Below are 21,006 nucleotides of genomic sequence, written 5' to 3' on the forward strand. Positions count from 1 at the left end.
CTTGGCCAGATTGCACTCTAAGCTCATCATTCACCTCTTCCCATTCTAACCCTCTCATACCCAAATGATGTTCTGCTGCTTTCACAATAATCTGAATCCGTTCAGTTTTAGATTTAATCTCACAGGTCGCATTAATAACTCCCGCTATAAACGTTACCAAGTTCTTCTTCTCTCTCCAAACTTTCTGTTTCTCCTGCTGTTCTTTTGCTGCTTCCCTCTCTCTGCCACCTTCCCCTTCCACCTGTCTTTTCTGGCCTGCCATCTTGACTGCCTCAGCATATGAAACTTTTCCCCTTACCCTTATCTGTTGCACCTCCACCTCCCTTTTCAACACCTCACAACCCCAATAAGCAACGCTGTGACTGCCTCCACAATTACAGCACCTTGGTTTCACACCCTCTCCACATTTTCCATACTCATGATCCCCACCACACCTGGCACATCTCCTCTTTCTTTTACACATTCTAGCCACATGCCCAAACTCCTGACAATTGAAACACCTCATAGGCTTCGGCACAAACTCTCTTATAGGCCTATTATACTTCAGAAAGCCAAGATACACCTCCTTAGGTAGCAACTCTAACCTCAAACTCTATCACGATACCTTCAGTTTCCCTTTTTTTCCACTCCAGCGGTCGGTCTCCTCACACTCTTTTATAGAATTACTCCTCACCTTCAAGTTCTCCATCAATACCTTCATACTGACATTTAGGGAAATCCCAAAAACCACCCCCTTACAACCACTGAACCTCTTTTCCCCAACCTGTACAACCCGGGATATCTTAACTTTCCCAACGCTAGTCAATTTTTTCACCTTTTCCACCTCCTCTTCTGTATTATAGCCTATTAGCAAATTCCCATCCCCCAAAACCCTCGCATACATCACCTCACCAACTTGCCTTTGAATGATTTGTGTCAACTTTAGAGGATCTAACTTCTTCACTCCCCCTTCTTCCTCAAATCTCACCACCATATTAGTCACTCCAGTGTTCTGACCTTTTTTCCTTTTCCTACCACTCTCCTTCCTTGTTCTATTCACTACCTCGTTCCAATCACCTTCCCTTCTCTCTTCCTCCTCACTCAACATACTACTTTCGCCACCGTCAATCTCTGTCCCTGCCATCTTGACAGAGTTTGCAAAGAACAAAGCAGAAAAACCGATACCGGACCTATACAGGCCGTCGGCCAATCTTCCTACTAACTGTTCCCGACAATACTCAGTCCTAAACCACTATCCAACCACACAAACACCGTAGATGTATATTACAAGCAACTAACTAGGCGTAGCTACACACACTCCGTTTCTGTGCTGAAGCTGCAGTCAGAGCGGCTTCCTGGAGTTTCCTCACCATCCGTTCAGGATCCGCTGTTGACAGTAGAATTTACGGCGCTGCCTGGAGGCGGAGCTGATCCTCTGGGCGGCACCAAAACCAATCTGACAGTCACGCGGGTTTGGCGACTTCAACGCGGATCCGCTTAGGAGTCTCCTGCTGTGTGGGTAGTGATTAAAACTTTGAGCTAGCCAGGTAATGTCAGCTAAGCTCAAGGCAATTAGGTTATTACTGAACAAGTATATTAGCAGTGATTCATGCCAGAGATATTTTTCTTGCCAACATCATTAACGTTAGATATGTTATTACACAGATGTAAACATAGTTGCTTACCTTTGCCTTGGTGGATGTGAGCTAGAGCCCGAGATAAAAGATAAAATGGATTGGCGTGCAGGGATGAGATAGCCAATGAACTGGCAGGGCGCCAAAAAGGCTACTATATGGTCAAGGAGTGCGCCAATTCTATTCAATTTTTTTTTGAATCCTTTACATGCCTATTTAATAATGGACTGTTGCATTAGAAAACTAATTCATAAAGTTTATGTTAAACAAAACAAAAAATCCCCTTCTGATCAAATGGCTGCAGAAAAAACATCTGCTAAAAGGAAAGATGAAATGCAAGCAATGTGGACATAAGATGAATATGGTTTCCTACCAGTGCACAGACAACTTCATCTGGTAAGTCATTATTAGCCAACTGTAGTGTGTTATTGTAAAGTTAGGTGTATCAACCTGCTGGAAGCAAGTCAATTTTGTTGTTGAAAAAAAGCATGCTTAATTTAAATGTGTGAAAACAACATAGGCTATTCAATCAATCCAAGGGGGTAAGCTTCGCTTCAGAACTCGGGCCATCATGGCGCCATTTTGTTGCTAACTGGCCATCACCTCCTGTTAGCATTCCACTGACCGCCATTTTTTTTTTTTACGTCACTTGACTACGAATAACTTTACATCTGAAGCGTTTAAAGACTCTATTTGTCTGTTGTTTAGTTCCAAAGAAGCACGACAATGTATAAAAGGCTCCATTACCTTGTATCTCATGTTATGGCTCCGTAGCAGACATTTTTGTAAAAATAGGCTAACGATTGTGTCATAACCAAGTGACTTACTGTCGCATAGTAGAGGAATTACCGTATAGTACAGGAGAAGCTCGCAGGCAGTTTGGACTTACATGAGATGTTTAGGTTTAATTACTAATGTTAACTAGCATGTTAGTGATCAATAATTAGCCTGTGCCCATGTTATCTCCTTACATACACCTACAGTCTCCGTATCTGTAAGATTGGGAATGATTGAGATTTCTCTCGGCACAGCTACCAGAAGACTTACAACTTTCAGACACGTTGCTCACGTCACATTCTCTCAGTTGGAGGCTGCGCAGTAAAGCTGGCCATCACCGGAAAAGTGCTTCTAATAGCCTTCACTGGTCTCCGTCCAGAGCAACGGGGTCTATTGGTCCATTATATACTGTCTATGAATCAATCAACAACATTTATTTGATATAGCCCTTTTGTATCATCAGTCTGATGCCACAAAGTGCTTACACAGACCCAGTCTGAAACCAGATAGAGAGCAAGCAACAACAGGTTGATGCACACTGGCTAGAAACATGTCCTATTAGGTAAAACCTAGGAAAGGAACCGAGAGAGGGGTGGACACTCCTTTTCTGGCTGTGTCTATTGAGATTATTATTATTGTTATATGACTTAGTTTGTCTACTGTAATGATCAGATCCTAAGATTCAACATGACACCAGAAATGTTAGAATACAGCATACCTCTTAACTATAAGCAAGAACAGCTTTGCCAGGTATAGGCCTACAGCTTTTCTAGCATGTGCTGACCATTTAATTAGCTCATCATAGGATACTTAACCATGTGCACTGAATGTTTTGTTTACTCAACAAGGCTATTCAAGTCTATAATATAAAAAATATCTGATTTCCAGGGAGTGCCACAGAAAGACATGTCGACGATTGAGAAGAAGCATTAGGACTGGGTCCATTTTCTATCGGTCTCACTCCAGCCTTTTTACATGGATGAAATACATACACAGGTAAATACCTTCTAAATATGTATCTGGATATATAACAGATAAAAGCAGGGCTTAATTTGAGCCGGAACACGCCGGAACACGTTCCGGCACCTCCGACCATTGGCGGAGCGGGGGGGTGGCTAATTGGGCTTTTTAAAATAACTTCAACTTTGTTTCATTTCCTCTCTCAGTCTTTGTGACTGGAGCGGCAAAAAATGAAACAACAGCTCTATTACCGTGCGTGGTGGCGGACGGTAATGCATCGTGCATCACGCAGCTTGTTTGCCAACTGCCAATAAAAACTAACGAAGAAAAATATAAATCTTCTTCGTCGTTAACTTGTCATCAGGGGCTGGCTGGCTGCTGTCATGCATGTTGTATGTTTCATCGGTGTCGCAAGCTTACTGCCTAACCGGCTTAAGTTATGGATATAACCTATATGTCAATGGATATAACAAAGTTTTTTATAGTACAGAACAGGAACCCTAGTAACCATAGTAACAGACCTCACCGGCCGGAGAGTGATTCAGAAGCAGCGTCAGACCAACCGCGGACAAGTGGTGCAGGTTTGGGAATCTTTATATATGTCAATGGTTGTAACACTTGAGTTAAGTGACTGCAGGCTCTCAAGTGTCACGAACTGAGCGTGACAGTCACTCATTTCTGTCTTTTGTCACGCACTCCCGCACACATTGTATTTCTCACGTGGAAAAACTATTTATAATAAATTGAATATGCCGCAGCGCCCAAAATGTCTCTGGCGCGCCGCTCTCACTATGGAACCGGCAGGAATCAAGCGCGTCTCCCCTGGAGTTGTTAGTCGAGCCTGCCACTTTTCAGCCAATCCAAAAAAAGAAAGGGGCTACACAATAGCTAATAAGATTTAACGCAACAACCAATGAAAAAAAGCAAAGAGCAGCGTACAGACATTTCCCTAAATATTCACTCATTCAGAGACCAGAGACCCAAACTGGGCTCTGTGTCTGTCAGAAGGTCTGAGATCTACCCTATCAGCAGAGCAATCATGTAATGCACAGCAGATTATGGTGCAGGTAGATTATGTTGTGAAATATATTGACTATAATAACTTTATTTTTCTCAAAATATCACGACTCCTCCAAAACTCAGATAACAGATGTATGATAGAAGGTGTAAATATGGGTTAATAGGTGTGGCAGCAATCGCTTCAGGGTGTCGGGTCAGGACACTATTCCAATGTTCAGGTGAGAGTGTGGGGAGAAAGGAGATGCAGAGTCCAGGGTTGCAGTTTAGATGGTTTATATAAACAAATAGGCTTGTGTTTCTGTGCGTGTGTGGTTCTGTAACAACAAAGCACAGCAATACAGACTGTTTAGAAAGAATAGTTACAGACCAATAGCAAAGGCAAACCTAAGCTAAAACATAGCCAGCTACAAATAGCATGCACAGAGCAATGTTAATGGCTAACGATAGTAACTGGACTGCAATGAGCTATCAATTAAAGATTAGCAAGCACATGGCATTCATGTAACCTATATAAATGACAGTCATAAGAATTATAACAAGCATTTAAACTAAATAAACAACCGAAATATTCAGTGCACAGCATAGAAAACAATAGCTATTAAATGTAGAACAGTTAAACAGACTATTACAAGCTAGCAGCTAGCTCTGAATCCTGTTGTAAGCTAACAGAAACCTAAATACATTCACGGCTAGTAAACACTTACGGTGTGTTACTTAACACAACAATTAAACTCACATTTCCATGGACGCACACACGGAAAAGAAACTGTCCGTCAAAAATCGCTGCAGTCTAAACTCAAGTCCAGCTGATGTCTGCTCCTCCGTGCTTCTCACTCGCTGCTGCGTTCAGGGGCCGTTGTCAGGGTGGGAACAGAGAGTGCACATGCAGAGCATGTGATCAGACACAGTTGATACATAATGGGAATGCATACTCAGGGCATGGCCTTTTTTACAGCCGCCCCCAAATTTGGTATGCAAATTTGTTTTCAGGGTCCATTATGGCTCGGCAGCATCTCGGGGGAAAGCAGGCAGTCTGATGAGCCGTGCAACTGGACGAGTGTAGGTACGATCCTTCACTTGGACAACTGCAGTCCTCACACGGCCGTCTGCTCCAGGTACGACAGTCTTTACGGTTCCTACTTGCCACAGAGCCCTTGGAGCCTGCTGATCTACAATGAGAACTACCGTCCCAATGGTGATGTCCTCTTCATCAATATTCCATTTCTGTCGTGCTTGCAAGGTGGGCAAGAAATGCTGTATGAAGTGCCTCCAGAAATGATCGGCTAGGACTTGAGTATGTCTCCACCTTTTGCGACTAAGCAGTTCTGTCTCTGGGTAAACGACTTGTGGCAGGGAGGAGTCCGGCCGCCCCATCAACAAGGAGTTGGGTGTAACAGGATCCGGGTCTGCAATGTCCGTGGAGACATAGCCCAGGGGCCTAGAGTTGAGGATGCTCTCCACCTCAATCAAGACAGTCATCAACACTTCCTCGGGTACAGTTTGAGCTCCTAGTGTGGTTCGGAGGGCTGTCTTCACCGATCGCACCTCTCTTTCCCACGACCCACCAAAGTGGGGAGCTCCGGGTGGATTGAAGCGGAACCGGATCTGTTCTGCTGCTAGCAGATCTCTGAGGGCAGGCTCCAGGGTATTGAATGCTTCATGCAGCTCTCTACTTCCTCCTTTGAAGTTGGTGCCTTGATCGGATAAAAGCTCAAAGGGCTTTCCCCTACGAGCAATGAAGCGTCTGAGGGACATTAGAAAGAAATTAGAGTCCATATTCGCCAGCAGGTCGAGGTGGACTGCCCTCGTGGTAAGACACTTGTACAGGATGCCCCATCTTTTTTCAGTTCGTCTGCCTATTTTGACGAGCATAGGGCCGAAGCAATCCACCCCTGTTGAAAAGAAGGCAGGTCGAAAAAGCCTCAGACTTGAGGGGGGCAAATCTGCCATTCTCGGGACCACTGGTTGGCCTCTCCACTTCCTGCACTCAGGACAGTTATGCTGATGCCTCCTCACTGCTTCTCTACCTCTCAATATCCAGTACCTCCTGCGCAGCTCAGCGAAGACACGTTCAGCTCCAGGGTGATGCAACTGCTTATCACAGTGCTGGATTAGGAGCTTTGTGACTGGGTGAGTGGGAGCTAGAAGGACGGGGTGCAGAACATCCTGGCTCAGGCTGTTACACCTACGGAGTCTACCTCCAACTCGGATCAGGTCAGAAGACTCATCGTATTCGGGAGCAAGGGTAAGCAATCTGCTGCTTGTCGGGATGGTCTTTCCTGACTTGATAAGTGTAAACTCTTCAGGAAAGCTCTCCATCTGAGCATGTCTCAGGAGGGCCAACTCGGCTTTAGAGTAGTCATCGGCGGCAGGCTGAGTGGTGCTATCGGCCGCCCCGTGGAGCAACTGTGCAGTAGCTTCCAGAAGTTCCTGATATGTGCTGAACTGCTGAACATCAGGTATTGTAGGACTTGTTGTTCCTGTGAGCAGACCGCTGAACGTTGTCTTCCTCAGCTCTTCTACCTCTTCTGTAGTGTCTCCCTCTGGTGCCTTCGGCCAATGCTTGGCCGACAACTGAAGGAAAGGTGGCCCTTTACTCCAGCGATTCTCTCCAGCAAGCTGAGTCAGTGTTTTCCCTCTTGTAATATCATCAGCAGGATTGGTTGCTGAATCAATATAGCGCCAGGCTGTAGGGTCAGACAGCTCTTGTATTTCTGCAACTCTGGTTCCCACAAACACTTTATACCGGCATGAATCTGACTGAAGCCAGTTAAGTACTGTGGTTGAGTCTGTCCAGTACACCACCTCCTGGATGTCAAGGGTGAGCTCTCTCTTAAGAACTGAAGCTAACTGCGCTCCTGTGAGGGCTCCACACAGTTCCAGCCTGGGGATTGAAAGCTGCTTCTTAGGCGCGACTCTTGATCTTGCAGCCAAGAAGACAACATGGACTTCTCCTCTGTCCCCTTGACGCAGGTACGCCACAGACCCATACGCACGCGCTCAGGGCGTCACAGAACATGTGAATGCTGCGACTGCTGTTGCTGCAATTCCAACTGTGGTCAGTGTAACATCTTGGCAGAGTGATCTGTGCCAGCTGGGGAAGCTCACTTTCCCACAACTGCCAGGCTTGGAGAAGGTCTTCTGGTAGGTGAGGATCGTCCCATCCTCTTTTCTTGTCCCAGAGACGTTGCACGATGACCTTGGCTCTCGTGGTGTATGGAATGATAAATCCGAGAGGGTCGTACTGTTGAGCGAGCAGTCGATAGATGTTGCGCATGGTAGGCTCTGGACTTTCACTCTGGTGATGCTTGTAATGCAGTGTATCAGACTTGCAATGCCATATGAGTCCCGAGAGTACGCTCTTGGGGTCAGCCATCTCCTGGTTGAACCAGAGGATGCTGCTCTCTGACCTAGACTCTTCAGGTATGTTGTCAATGACTGTGGGCACATTGCTAGCCCATTGCGAAGTTCAAATCCACCCGCCATGAGGAGGGAATGCAGTCTGTTGACCAACTTTTTAGCTTGCTCTTCGGAGGGAAGACTCTGCAAACAGTTGTCAACATAAAAACAGCGTTCTATTGACAGACGGGCATCTTCTCCTGGCTCAGTGTGTCTCTGGACATGTGCTTGGAGTGCAAAGATAGCACAACATGGGCTGCATGTGGTCCCGAATGGAAGCACTTGCCACTCGTAGACCGTCGGTTCTTCATCTACCTTCATGTCGCGCCACAGGAAACGTAGGAATGGTCTGTCTTCTTCCAGCCGACGAACCTGGTGGAACATCCCTTTAACGTCACTGCTGATGGCGATTGGGTGTTCCCTGAATCGAAGGAGGACTCCCAAAAGGCTAGCTCCCAATGTGGGGCCCGGCAGGAGGTGGTCATTCAGGTTCTGGCCCTTGTATGTGAAGGAGCAATTGAAGACTATCCTGTCCTTCCCGTTGTGGTGCACCATGTGGTGCGGGATGAACCACGAGTGGCTGCTCCCTTTAGCCTCTGTCGGTGACATGGGTGTGACATAGCCAGCCTCAAGCAACTTGTGGATCTCCTTGGAGTAGGTCGCCGCCCTTTCCGGTTCTCTGGCCAGTCGTCTTTCTGTCCCACGCAGCTGAGTCAACACTGCCTCCTTTGGTGCATGGAGAAGGGGGAGGTTTTTCTTCCACAGTAACGGGGTGGCATACCTTCTGACTCCGTTCACCTCAATCCTGTTTGTCTTCTCCTCAAGCTGTCGGACTGCCTCTGTGTCTTGCTTCGACCTAGTGATGAGCCGCTCACTTCGATACGGCAAGGTATCCAGCTGCCACAGTTTCTCCACATGGCTGAAGAGCTCAGCTTCTGGATGAGCACAGGATGTAAAAAGACACTGCTGCGGAGTGAGCCGTTGGCGCAGGAATTTTGATGGGCCTTGTAGAACCCACCCAAGTCTGGTGTGTACGGCTGCAGGTCCACCAGGAGGGCCGAGGCGTACCGGTTCCACAGGAGTGATGAGATGAGGGTAATCTGACCCGATGAGCAGCAACGGCTGTGCCTCCTTGATGCTTGGCAGTGGCAGGTCCTTAAGGTGACGGTACCTTTCCTGCAGAGCTTTGACTGGGTACGTATGGCGGGCGAGGCCAAGTTCCTTTGCAGTGAAAGCTCTGTGGATCTGGAATGAAGAGCCAGGCTGTGATGCGGAAGACACAGAGAATGACACTGTAGCTCCGTGGATGGTACGAACCTCTTGTCGGACAGTGCGGAGCGCCAGGTCTTCAGATTCCCTGTGCAAGCCTAAGTAATCAGCAGCTTCATGCAAAAGTATGGTGCGTTCTGAACCATCATCCAATATAGCATAGGTCTCAAGTACCTTGTCGCCGCTCTGGAGGATAACACGACTCAACTTGAGTAATACCTGGCTGCTGCATGTCGGCCGATCTAGGTACAGGGTCTCTGAGATAGAACTCACCAAGCAAGTGCTTTCTCCAGTAACCTTGGGTTTATCCGACGCTGAAGCGTTTTGGCTGATATTGACCTCATGAAGAACCTCAAGGTGCTTTCTTTCGCACTGTTTGCACTTGGCCTTGAGTGTACACTTTGCTGCTTGGTGATCACGGCCACATCTCCAGCACCTCTGGTTCCCCTTTATCCACTCTGTCTTCTGCTCAATCGACAAGGGTTTAAAGTTGCTGCACTGGTTAAGATAGTGCTGCACCGAGTCACAGAAGGGACAGTACTTCTTTGGCTTATCCTGTGTCGTCTCCGATACAGATACAGTTGTAGCTTTCTCTGGTCTCTCCTGCTGACTACCATGGAGAATAGTAGTGGTCTTCTGGGACTTGTACTCTGTACGCCTGTCTCGGCGTGGGGCTTGCTTCTCTTGACCTGAATTGCTACAGTACTGACCTCCATCTACCTGTACACGAACCTCATATTCAAGCCAATCAGCTAGGTCAAGCAGTGTTGGGATTGGAATGCGGATGGGGTTCACAAATCTCTGGAAGTTGGCTCTTAGGTCGTGTGGCAACTTAGCTAAGAGGCGAGATACGTGTGAGCCACATCTTAACTCTGTCCAGCCCTGGCCTCCCAACTGGTGCAACATGCCCACTAATGCACGGACTTGGAGGGCAAATGACTTGAAGGCTTTAATGTCACCACTCTTGATGTTTGGTCCATCCATCAAATTAGAGATTCGCTTCAAGGCCAGCAGTTGAGGTTGACCGTACATTTCGGTGAGTGCCCTCATGGTATCGCTGAATGGGAACAGGCCGTTACTGTATGAATCAGCAATTAGCAGTGCTTCTTCACACTTCAGGTGGTCAGTCAGTATCTGGAACTTAAAGCGTTCTGAAGCATCAGGTGGGAGGATGTTGTCCAACGCGAGCTTCAATCTTGCGAACTCACGTGGGTCCTCGTGTTTGAGGTCGGGGATTGTCGGCTTAGGTCCGCTATATGTCTCCACATGTGGGTGTCTGCCAAAGGGGGGTCGAGCCTGAGGCCGCTCTGCTGGGTGCAGGTAGTCATAATATCGATCATCTGGGAAACGCTCATTCCAATGCTGGTACTGACCATCAAGGCCATAATAGGTGTCATAGCCATTAGCAGAACGATAGCGATCCTCAGGATAGCCTCTCCGATCTGAAGGGTGATTCCTGCCACCTTCCCAATAGGGGGGGTCATTACGTTGGGCTTGCAGACTAGGTTGTCGATATGACTCAGCAGGGTAAATGTGGCTGTTGTCATAGCGACGATAAGTATCAACAGGAAATGGGCGGAACTTGTCATCACGCCGATGGTACGTAGCATCATAGGGAGGGCTGTAGCTGTCATCAGGGCAACGATAGGCATCATTAGGCAAAGAACGAGTCCTAACATCAGGTGTACTGGATGTAGCGCCACTATGAGGATGATAGCTGATAGCGGACTGACGCTGAACAGCACCAGTTGGAGAGCAGTGTGTGTCTTCTTGGTGTTGCGGCGGCGGCAGTGGGTCTACTGTCGTCAAACCTCGAGGCATGGGGGACGATCTGGCTTCTGGTGTTTGCTGAAAGGCGTCTTTGTAGCAAGGGGTTGACTCACCAGAAGCTAATGGAGAAGATACTGCATGCTGATGACTGGACAGACCTGCTCCCTTTAGACTGTCACTAAGCTCTGTAATTGGGTCATGTTGGCGGTATTGTGGGGAAGAAGACTCATCACTGAATTGCACCTGTAGAGCATTTTCACTCTGACGTGGGTCCTGATGACCACTATGTGCCGTCAGTTTACTAATGGGTGCAGGTGTGTATGATGTCCCATGATCCTCAAGTTGTCTGGGCCGTGACATGACATATGAAGGAGCTAGTGCAGGAGAGCTGGCGATCATGTCTGTAAGGCGTTGCACATCTTTACGCAGTTTGTCATTGTCCTCTTTCATGCTACGGATACATCCTAAAACATCCGCAGTGATAGCATGTCTGGCCTGCTCATCCACTGGACTGCGATGCCTGATAGGGTAACTGACCTCATAGTCCTGAAGGTATGATGGCAGGTGGCTCTGTCTGCGTGGGCGGTCCACATCTCTTTCTGAGTCTCTTTCATCTGGCCTGAACATCTTGGACTGACGCAGTTGCTGGTTCCGGCTCGAAGGACCAAAATTGTATGATAGAAGGTGTAAATATGGGTTAATAGGTGTGGCAGCAATCGCTTCAGGGTGTCGGGTCAGGACACTATTCCAATGTTCAGGTGAGAGTGTGGGGAGAAAGGAGATGCAGAGTCCAGGGTTGCAGTTTAGATGGTTTATATAAACAAATAGGCTTGTGTTTCTGTGCGTGTGTGGTTCTGTAACAACAAAGCACAGCAATACAGACTGTTTAGAAAGAATAGTTACAGACCAATAGCAAAGGCAAACCTAAGCTAAAACATAGCCAGCTACAAATAGCATGCACAGAGCAATGTTAATGGCTAACGATAGTAACTGGACTGCAATGAGCTATCAATTAAAGATTAGCAAGCACATGGCATTCATGTAACCTATATAAATGACAGTCATAAGAATTATAACAAGCATTTAAACTAAATAAACAACCGAAATATTCAGTGCACAGCATAGAAAACAATAGCTATTAAATGTAGAACAGTTAAACAGACTATTACAAGCTAGCAGCTAGCTCTGAATCCTGTTGTAAGCTAACAGAAACCTAAATACATTCACGGCTAGTAAACACTTACGGTGTGTTACTTAACACAACAATTAAACTCACATTTCCATGGACGCACACACGGAAAAGAAACTGTCCGTCAAAAATCGCTGCAGTCTAAACTCAAGTCCAGCTGATGTCTGCTCCTCCGTGCTTCTCACTCGCTGCTGCGTTCAGGGGCCGTTGTCAGGGTGGGAACAGAGAGTGCACATGCAGAGCATGTGATCAGACACAGTTGATACATAATGGGAATGCATACTCAGGGCATGGCCTTTTTTACAACAGATATATTTTGAATGTGCACAAAGTTTTGGACATGAGCAGAAATCTTGCTCAAACAAATCTGAAATATTACAGTCCAGGGGTTTATTAATTCATTAAAATTAATTAATTTATAATTGACGTGAATAATTGTCATATGCACATTTAAGGAGGTTACTTCCTCAACAAAAGATGCAAAAGAAAAGGGAAGAGTAAATGATGCCTCTAGGCTACATGTGTGTTGACTCAGATAGAATTAGAAAAGCTGATCTACAGGAGAATAAATAGATGAAACAATACAGAATGCCTGAGAGCATTACTTCCATATATTCCATTATGTTTTTATATTTGGATTATAATCTATGTTTGCCTTTTACATAAAGATTTCCAGCATCAATTGATTCAGAAAGGACCCCCATACCCCCCCCACATCATAAGTCACCATGCGGAAATTGAATAAATACTTTGTATTTGGTTGAATTGTCAGTGCCATGTGTCAAATCTTTTGTTGTGTAAATCTGAGCAATTATTAATAATAACAACAAAAACACTAATAATAATATTAATGAAACACTCCTATTCCTTTGAGGGAGGGAGGGAGGGGAGGCACTTCAACAGCGCAGTGCTGCACTTCTAGTGACACAAGCTCGTGTGCTGCTTGAGCATGCCTCATTTAACTCCGGGGAAAAGTTTGCTGAATTTGTTCAAATACGCTGGCCAGTTGGATCGCAAACAAGCAAAACCTGTTTCTGCCGATCAAGAATGTGCAGACCACAGTGTTTTTTTTGGTTAATTTAATAGTCCGATGGATAATTGCTGCTTGTGAAAATGATTGTTGCAGTGTATTTTATTTTATTTTTTTACATTTCGCACCGATGTAGTGCGTGTTCTGAAATAAAAGTAAACATTGCCCTGATGTACACACAGCGTTGTTTAGGTATTATTAGTCAGAGAAGTTAGGCAGTGTAATTTTTATTTTTTTGTTGCGTTACCTCCAACCCCCGTTTTGAGTCGCTGGATCCACCCCCCTCTGCGCTCCGGGACCTCCCACTTTACAAATGAAGTGAAGATGAACTGGATAAAAGGTAACTGCAGTAACTTCTATGGTCAGCGAGGGTTTCTCCCTCAGGTAGGTTGGGGGCCTGCAACTTCACATTGACAAGTGAGTGACAGCTCACACTTGACATGTCGGAGTTTTAGGTTGGACAAGCAATGTAGAAAGAAGTGAACTTGCATGTCACTAATGCCCAGAAACAATGCTTCATTTGACACCCTCTATATTGCTTCAGAAGACACAACTTTGATAACTGTTAAACACCATTGATTACTTGCATTATATTCTTCAAATCCAGTTAGGTTGGTTGTGCCATTAGATTAAACACATAGAAAACAATATTTGTTTTCCTTTCAACTTAACATATTTCACATTTTTATCATATTGGTTTATTGTACTTTTAAATTGACATTCTTTTTGCATTGGACGCAGTTACCTGATTTTACTTGTATATGCACTTAATATATTTTTGTTTGGTCACACCATTGCTCCAGAAAAAAACAGTGTTGTATTTGTGATGGTGCAGCTATATTTCTTATCTATTTTAGGGTATTGACTTGCTGGAATTTGGTTGTGCTTTTAACTATAGATGGTTGAAAGCATAGTCGAGAAACTGTGAATTTAACAAGTATACAGACCTGTTTTGAGTGGATGAATGAATGTGTAAATTTCCTTTCTCAATTTCTTTACTGAAAACTATACAATATCTCACACAAACTGTATAATGTCCACTGAGAATTAGCCACATAATGCTAAATTACCTGTAAAACATGCAATGTGTTTTAAAAATGTATAAACATTCTTCACAATAATGAATCAGATGTCTAACATTATGTTTCCAGATTTTCACAAGGTTTGTATATGCGGCAAGTGGACATGTTGCAAGATGGGATTTCTAAGAGTAGCGCCACACTCTCAAGGATGGCAAAGAAACTTCGGCACATCTGTCTTAAAAGCATGAGAAAGCATCGGAAGCAAAAAGGGCAGAGAATAGGTGGAGTTGATATCCTTATCCACATTGATGAAAGCAAATTCTGTCATAAAAGAAAGGTATGTATTCTGTTGCTAAGTTATTCTATAGCTTTCAAGTCAAAATCTGCAATATCAACACTAAATTTGCACGCAGAAAAAAAGACATTATCTACAAATCTGTACGAACAACATGGTTCATTCAATTCTATTCAAATTGATCTTGCAAACCAGCTCAATATCTTGTACTACAAAATTATTTTTTATTGTTTTAACTGACAAGTCTCTTCAAAGTGTTGGCAGATTCCTTGTCCACTCATTATATTTAAACATTAATTTATTTCAGTATGCCAGAGGACACTTTGGTAACACATGGAGGATAAATACGTGGGTATTTGGGATGTTGGAGATACGGGGCAACTCCAGACGACCCGTCCTTCGTCTAGTGAAGAGGAGGAACAAGGCTACCTTAGTTCCTATTATCAAGAAGCACATAAAAAAACCTCAGAGTACGGTAGTAAGTGATGAGTGGAGAGATTATTCAAGTCTTTCACAGGAAGGCTACAGACATGTGAAGGTCAACCACAGTCAAAATGACGTCGACCCAGCTACAGGTCTACACATACAGAACATTGAGAGGACATGGCAGACCTACAAGAAGGAAGTATGAGTTTATGAATATACTGAACATGTTGATCAGTAGATGTTTTGTTAATGTGAAGTAGATAAGCCATAACCAATAAAATAAATTTCACTTTATTTGGATAGTCATATGGCATATCTATAGATTATTTCTAGAGTTTGTGAACGCACTGAACATGTTGATCAATATATATATTTTGTTAATGTGAAGTAGATAATAGCCATAAACAGTCGACTAGGTTTCACTTGTGTTTCACTTTATTTGGATAGTCACAAAGCATACTACAGAGAGTTACTTGAATGACATCAGATGTGTTGTAAAAGTGTTACAGATGCCTTAGTGATAGATAGATAGTCTTTATTGTCCCATAGGAATAATCATTTCAACACATCTTCCTCTTCTTTCCATAGCACAGCACCACATATAGAACACATAAAACATAAAACACATATACAAAAACATCACATTAAGACACCCATATATAGACATATCAAATGTGCGAACTTTGCAAGTCAACTGAGATGGTGGTTAAAGTATTATAGTTTGTTCAGCATTGTGATAGCGGTGGGGACAAAACTTTTTTGAAACAAGCTTTAGTCCAGTTTAGTTCTCTGTATCTGCGGCCGGATGGAAGTAGTGTGAAGAATGGATTCAGGGGATGGTCTGTGTCAGCTGCTCTGGTACGTGCGAGGTGTGTGATGGCTGTGTCATTCATGTGTGAGAAGCTGCGTGTGGGGAGACCGATTATCTTAGAGGCTATATGTGTGTATATTTGCAGATGGCGGTTAGCATTGTGTAAAAACATGGTGAGCAGTACAGCAGTGTGGGCTGGATAATACTTTTGTAGAGTATGAGCAGGAGGTGTGGAGCAACAGAAAGGGCTTTCAGTTTGCGGATGACATGTAGTCTTTGTTGTGCGCGTTTCTGAATGTTATTGACATGTTCCTTAAAGTTGAGCTTATTGTCCATAGTGAGTCCCAGATATGTAAAACTGCTGACCTGTTCAACTGGTTAGCCATAGATGTGGGTATGGTTCAGTCCAGGTGGTGATTCAGATGTGTAGATGACCACTTCTTTTGTTTTATCTATGTTTTATTGAAGGTAATTGTCCTGACACCATTGGGAAAACTGTGAAATTGAGTCCAGGTACGCTGAGACAGAGTTGTTATTGTTGAGTAATCCAACTATGGCAGTGTCATCAGCATATTTGTAGTAGGTGGTGACGGTTGAAGAGCTATTGCAGTCATTGGTGTACAGGGTGTAGAGAAAAGGGCTGAGAACACAGCCCTGGGGGGCTCCAGTGTTGGTGATGATGGTTGATGATGTTGTTGAACCAATTCTCACGGTCTGTGGTCTGTTGCCGAGGAAGATATGGATCCAGTGGATGAGAGGTGAGGAGATGTTGAGGTGATGTAATTTTTTGATGAGCTGGTGATGATGGATTGTGTTGAAGGCAGAACTGAAGTCGATGAAAAGGACTGAGACAAAGTTGCCAGATGTCTGTAGATGTTGAAGGATGAGATGAAGAAGACATGCCACTGCATCCTCCGTACCTCGTCTGGGTCTGTATGCAAATTGATGTGGGTCCAGGTGTTGTCTGACCAGCTGCTGTCGGACATCCTCTTCTGTGAAAGAGGGGTATGTGGGTACTTGGCGAGGGAGGGCACTAAGCAAGTCCTCACATGTGGCAGAGTAGTCATAGGTGTCAGACCGGGCAAAAAAGCTGTTTAGGGTGTTAGCAAAGGTTAATGGGTCTGGTGCTGTGATGTGGTTCTGTTTTTGTTCCTGTCCAGTTCGACTCGTTGGAAAGCTTGTTTTGTGTTCATGTTACTAAATTCCCGCTCCAGTTTATCTTTGTATTTCACTTTGTTTGTTGAGTAGTTTGAGAGCGGCCCAGTCCTTCTGCTTGGAAGCTTTCTGTTTTTCCTTGAGATTGTGCTTGATATGGGGGTTGATCCAGGTATATGGTGATCATTTTTGTTGGAATAGTGGTGGTGATGCAGAACTTTATGTAGTCCGTTATCATTGAAGTCTGTTCATCCAGACTTCCCTGAAAAACGCCCCAGTCGGTGCAGGCGAGAGAGCCCTGCAGCTGTGCAATGGCGTCTTCCGACCACTGGGTGATGCTGTGGGTTTGTGGCTTGATGCGTTTCAGTTCCGGTTTGTTTTGCGGGAGGAGGAACACAACATTGTGGTCAGAAAAGTCGAGTGGAGGGCGAGTCCGAGCGCTGAAGGAATCCGTTATATTACCATAAGACAAGTCAAAGTGTTCTCTTTTCTTGTGGGAACATCCACGTACTGTTGGAAAGATGGCAGTACATCTACGAGGCTGCTAATAGACTTAGAGATTTGCGGTAGATGTAAATGGTTAAAAATACTTTAGAGACACTATTGACAAGCTACAAATAAGTTGTAGCAAAGCTGTTGAGTGTATATATGTGTGTGTATATATATATATATATATATAGTGGGGGAAATAAGTATTTGACCCCTTGCTGATTTTGCAGGTTTGCCCACTTACAAAGAATGCAAAAATCTACAATTTTAATCATATGTACATTCTAACAGTGAAAGACAGAATCCCAAAGAAAATTCCAGAAAATCACATCATATGAATTTATTAAAATTGATAACCATCTGATGAGGAAAAACAAGTATTTGACCCCCTGGACAAACAGCATGTTAATATTTTGTAGAAAAGCCATTATTGGCCAGCACAGATGTCAAACGGTTTTTATAGTTGGTGACAAGGTTTGTGCACATTTCGGCAGGGATGTTGGCCCTCCTCCCTGCAGACAGCCTCCAAATCATTCAGGTTCCGAGGTTGTCGCCTGGCAACTCGAATTTTAAGCTCCCTCCAAAGATTTTCAATCGGATTCAGGTCTGGAGACTGGCTAGGCCACTCCAGAACCTTGATGTGCTTCTTCTTCAGCCACTCTTTTGTTGCTTTGGCGGTGTGCTTAGGGTCGTTGTTGTGCTGAAACACCCACCCTCGACCCATCTTCAGCTCTCTCACTGAGGGAAGGAGATGTCGGTCCAGAATTCCACGATACATGGCCCCGTCCATCCTCCCCTCAATACGATGGAGTTGTCCCGTCCCCTTGGCTGAAAAGCACCCCCAAAGCATGATGTTGCCACCACCATGCTTGACGGTGGGGATGGTGTTCTTTGGGTTGTACTCTGTGTTCTTTGCCCTCCAAACACGAAGAGTTGAGTTGAGGCCAAAAAGTTCTATTTTGGTCTCATCTCACCACATCACCTTCTTCCAAGCCTCTTCTGAGTCGTCCAGGTGGTGAATGTCGAACTTCATGCGGGCCTGTACATGTTTCTTCTTGAGCAGGGGGACCTTGCGTGCGCTGCAGGATTTCAATCCATGACGGCGTAGTGTGTTACCAACCGTTTCTTTTGTAACTGTGGTCCCAGCTGCCTTCAGTTGATTCATCAGTTCCCCCCTTGTGGTTTTGGGATGATTCCTCACCGTTCGCATGATCAGGGACACCCCACGAGGCAAGATCTTGTGTGGAGGCCCAGACCGAGGGAGGTTGGCGGTGGTGTGGTGCTTCTTCCATTTCCTGATAACTGCACCGACAGTTGATCTTTTCTCTCCAAGTTGCTTTCCGATTCTCTTGTAGCCCATCCCAGCCTTGTGCAGATCAACAATCTTGTCCCTGATGTCCGTAGAAAGCTCTTTGGTCTTGCCCATGCTGGTGATGTTGGATGCTGGTTGTTTGGGTGTTGACAGGTGTCTTTTATACAGGTAACGAGGTGAGGCAGGTGTATTTGATGTAGATAATTGGTTCGGATTGGGGCTGTGTCTTAAAGAAAGACTAACTGGCTCGTAGGAGCCAGAATACTTGCTGTTTGTCCAGGGGGTCAAATACTTGTTTTTCCTCATCAGATGGTTATCAATTTTAATAAATTCATATGATGTGATTTTCTGGAATTTTCTTTGGGATTCTGTCTTTCACTGTTAGAATGTACATATGATTAAAATTGTAGATTTTTGCATTCTTTGTAAGTGGGCAAACCTGCAAAATCAGCAAGGGGTCAAATACTTATTTCCCCCACTGTATATATTAGGGCTGGGCGATATGGTTGAAAACTGTATCACGATATAAGTTTTTCATATCGGTCGATATCGATAATTATTGATATTTTTTATGACCTATTTAAAATAAGGACCAGGAGAAAAATATATTAAATTTAAACATTTTTATTTTAAACTTAACCCTGCTCTGATTATAATCCCCTCAGTTATAAAAGCAGAAATGTCAACACAACCATGGAAAACACTCAAATAATTCAAATGTAAACAAGTCTAAAATTACAATGAACACTTAACAATTATCTCTTAACATTAAGGTGCAAAATTAAAGAATAAGTAAGAAATGCTTAATAAAGTGTCATAAAATAGTGCAAAGTGTTAGCTAAATATAAGAAACCTGACAAGGAACTATTTTCTGCAGGTTTAGTGCTAGGTTGGTAACCTGGCTTCTGGACAGTGCTCGGCATGTCTGCCTCCGTTATTTCTTTGTAGCGTTTAGTAAGGCGCTGATGCAGAGTACCTCTCCATGGTGGTCTGCTGCTTGTAGTGTTTAGTAAGGTGCTGATGCAGAGTACCTCTCCATGGTGGTCTGCTGCTTGTAGTGTTTAGTAAGGTGCTGATGCAGAGTACCTCTCCATGGAGGTCTGCTGCTTGTAGTGTTTAGTAAGGTGCTGATGCAGAGTACCTCTCCATGGAGGTCTGCTGCTTGTGCCGTGTTGCAGCTGCAGATGTTGTTGGACGTTGATGGCGAATACGGCTGTGCTCCAAAGTGTGAGCGCGGCTAAAGTGGTAAAACTAGTTTGTGGTAGTACCAGTGTTGGTGGGGACGACGGTCTGACGACATTGGTCTGACTACGGTCAGACTTATAAAATCCCCAAAACTGCCATACTGACTTTTCCTGTTTTATACTGTCTATGGTTTTATCAACGATTTCCTCGCTCGCTGCGGCACTCACTTTCCACTCCACGCCGGTTCTGTTATTGAAGAACACGAGACAGCGATGTGGCGCAACCAAACTTGATACGGTTACATGATTGGCTGTTAGAGTGTCACTCCCCACGTTGCTAGGTTGCCAGAGAGTGAGGGCCTTTGTTCATGCAACCAAACTTGATTCACAAACTCTGGTTTCTTCTGATTCGAACGTTTTATCGACCGCATTTTCTATTGATATTGATTATGTGTCTATCGCGATACATATCGTTATCGTTTTATCGCCCAGCCCTAATATATATATATTTATTTATTTATGTAACTGATACACTACAAATGTGCTGTTTCAAGCAGTTGTATATCTATAGATATATAGATTAGCAAAATAAAAAGAGTTGAAAGTTTGTAGATCATCTACAGATTAATTGTTGAATGTCTACAGACATTCAGTTATTAAAGTAGTTTTTAGATCATCTACAGATTAATTGTTGAAAGTTTGCAGACATTCAGTTGAGAATGTCTACATTCATTCAGTTATGGAAGTATGATATTTTGTTGATAGTTTGTAGATCATCTACAGATTAATTGTTGAAAGTCTGCAGACATTCAGTTGAGAAATGTACTGATAATCTGTTGATAATCAATCTGTAGATGCTCTACAAACTATCTAAATAAAGTGTTACCGGCAATATTATTAGAAAACACTCAATTAACTTTCACTGTATTATACTTGTCAATCAAGCCAGACGAAACCAGTCAGTTAGCTAAACTTCAAGCGTGCATTAAAGATATAAAATCCTGTATGACCTATAATTTTCTGATGTTAAACCCTAACAAAACTGAAGGTATTGTGCTGGGCCCTAAACACCTCCGAACCTCATTATCTAAAGATATAGCTACTCTGGATGGTGTTGTCCTGGCCTCCAGCACTACTGTCAGAAATCTAGGAGTTATTTTTGATCAGGATATATCCTTCAACGCCCATCTAAAACAATCATCGAGAACAGCCTTTTTTCATCTTCGTAACATTGCCAAAATTAGGAATATCCTGTCTCAAAACGATGCTGAAAAACTAGTCCATG

At 44.2% G+C, this 21,006-nt stretch overlaps 1 protein-coding gene across 1 annotated transcript in view; it reads right to left on the minus strand.

Moving 5' to 3' along the window:
• Positions 1 to 16,040: 16,040 nt before the first annotated feature.
• LOC114570262 (uncharacterized) overlaps positions 16,041 to 21,006 on the minus strand; it is a 46,271-nt gene continuing 41,305 nt past the window's right edge. The window contains exon 5 of the mRNA XM_028600505.1: positions 16,041 to 16,573. Coding sequence (XP_028456306.1) covers positions 16,041 to 16,573 — 533 coding nt within the window. The remainder of the gene's footprint in view (positions 16,574 to 21,006) is intronic.

Source organism: Perca flavescens, chromosome 15 (assembly GCF_004354835.1).
Source record: "Perca flavescens isolate YP-PL-M2 chromosome 15, PFLA_1.0, whole genome shotgun sequence".
Lineage (NCBI taxonomy): Eukaryota > Metazoa > Chordata > Actinopteri > Perciformes > Percidae > Perca > Perca flavescens.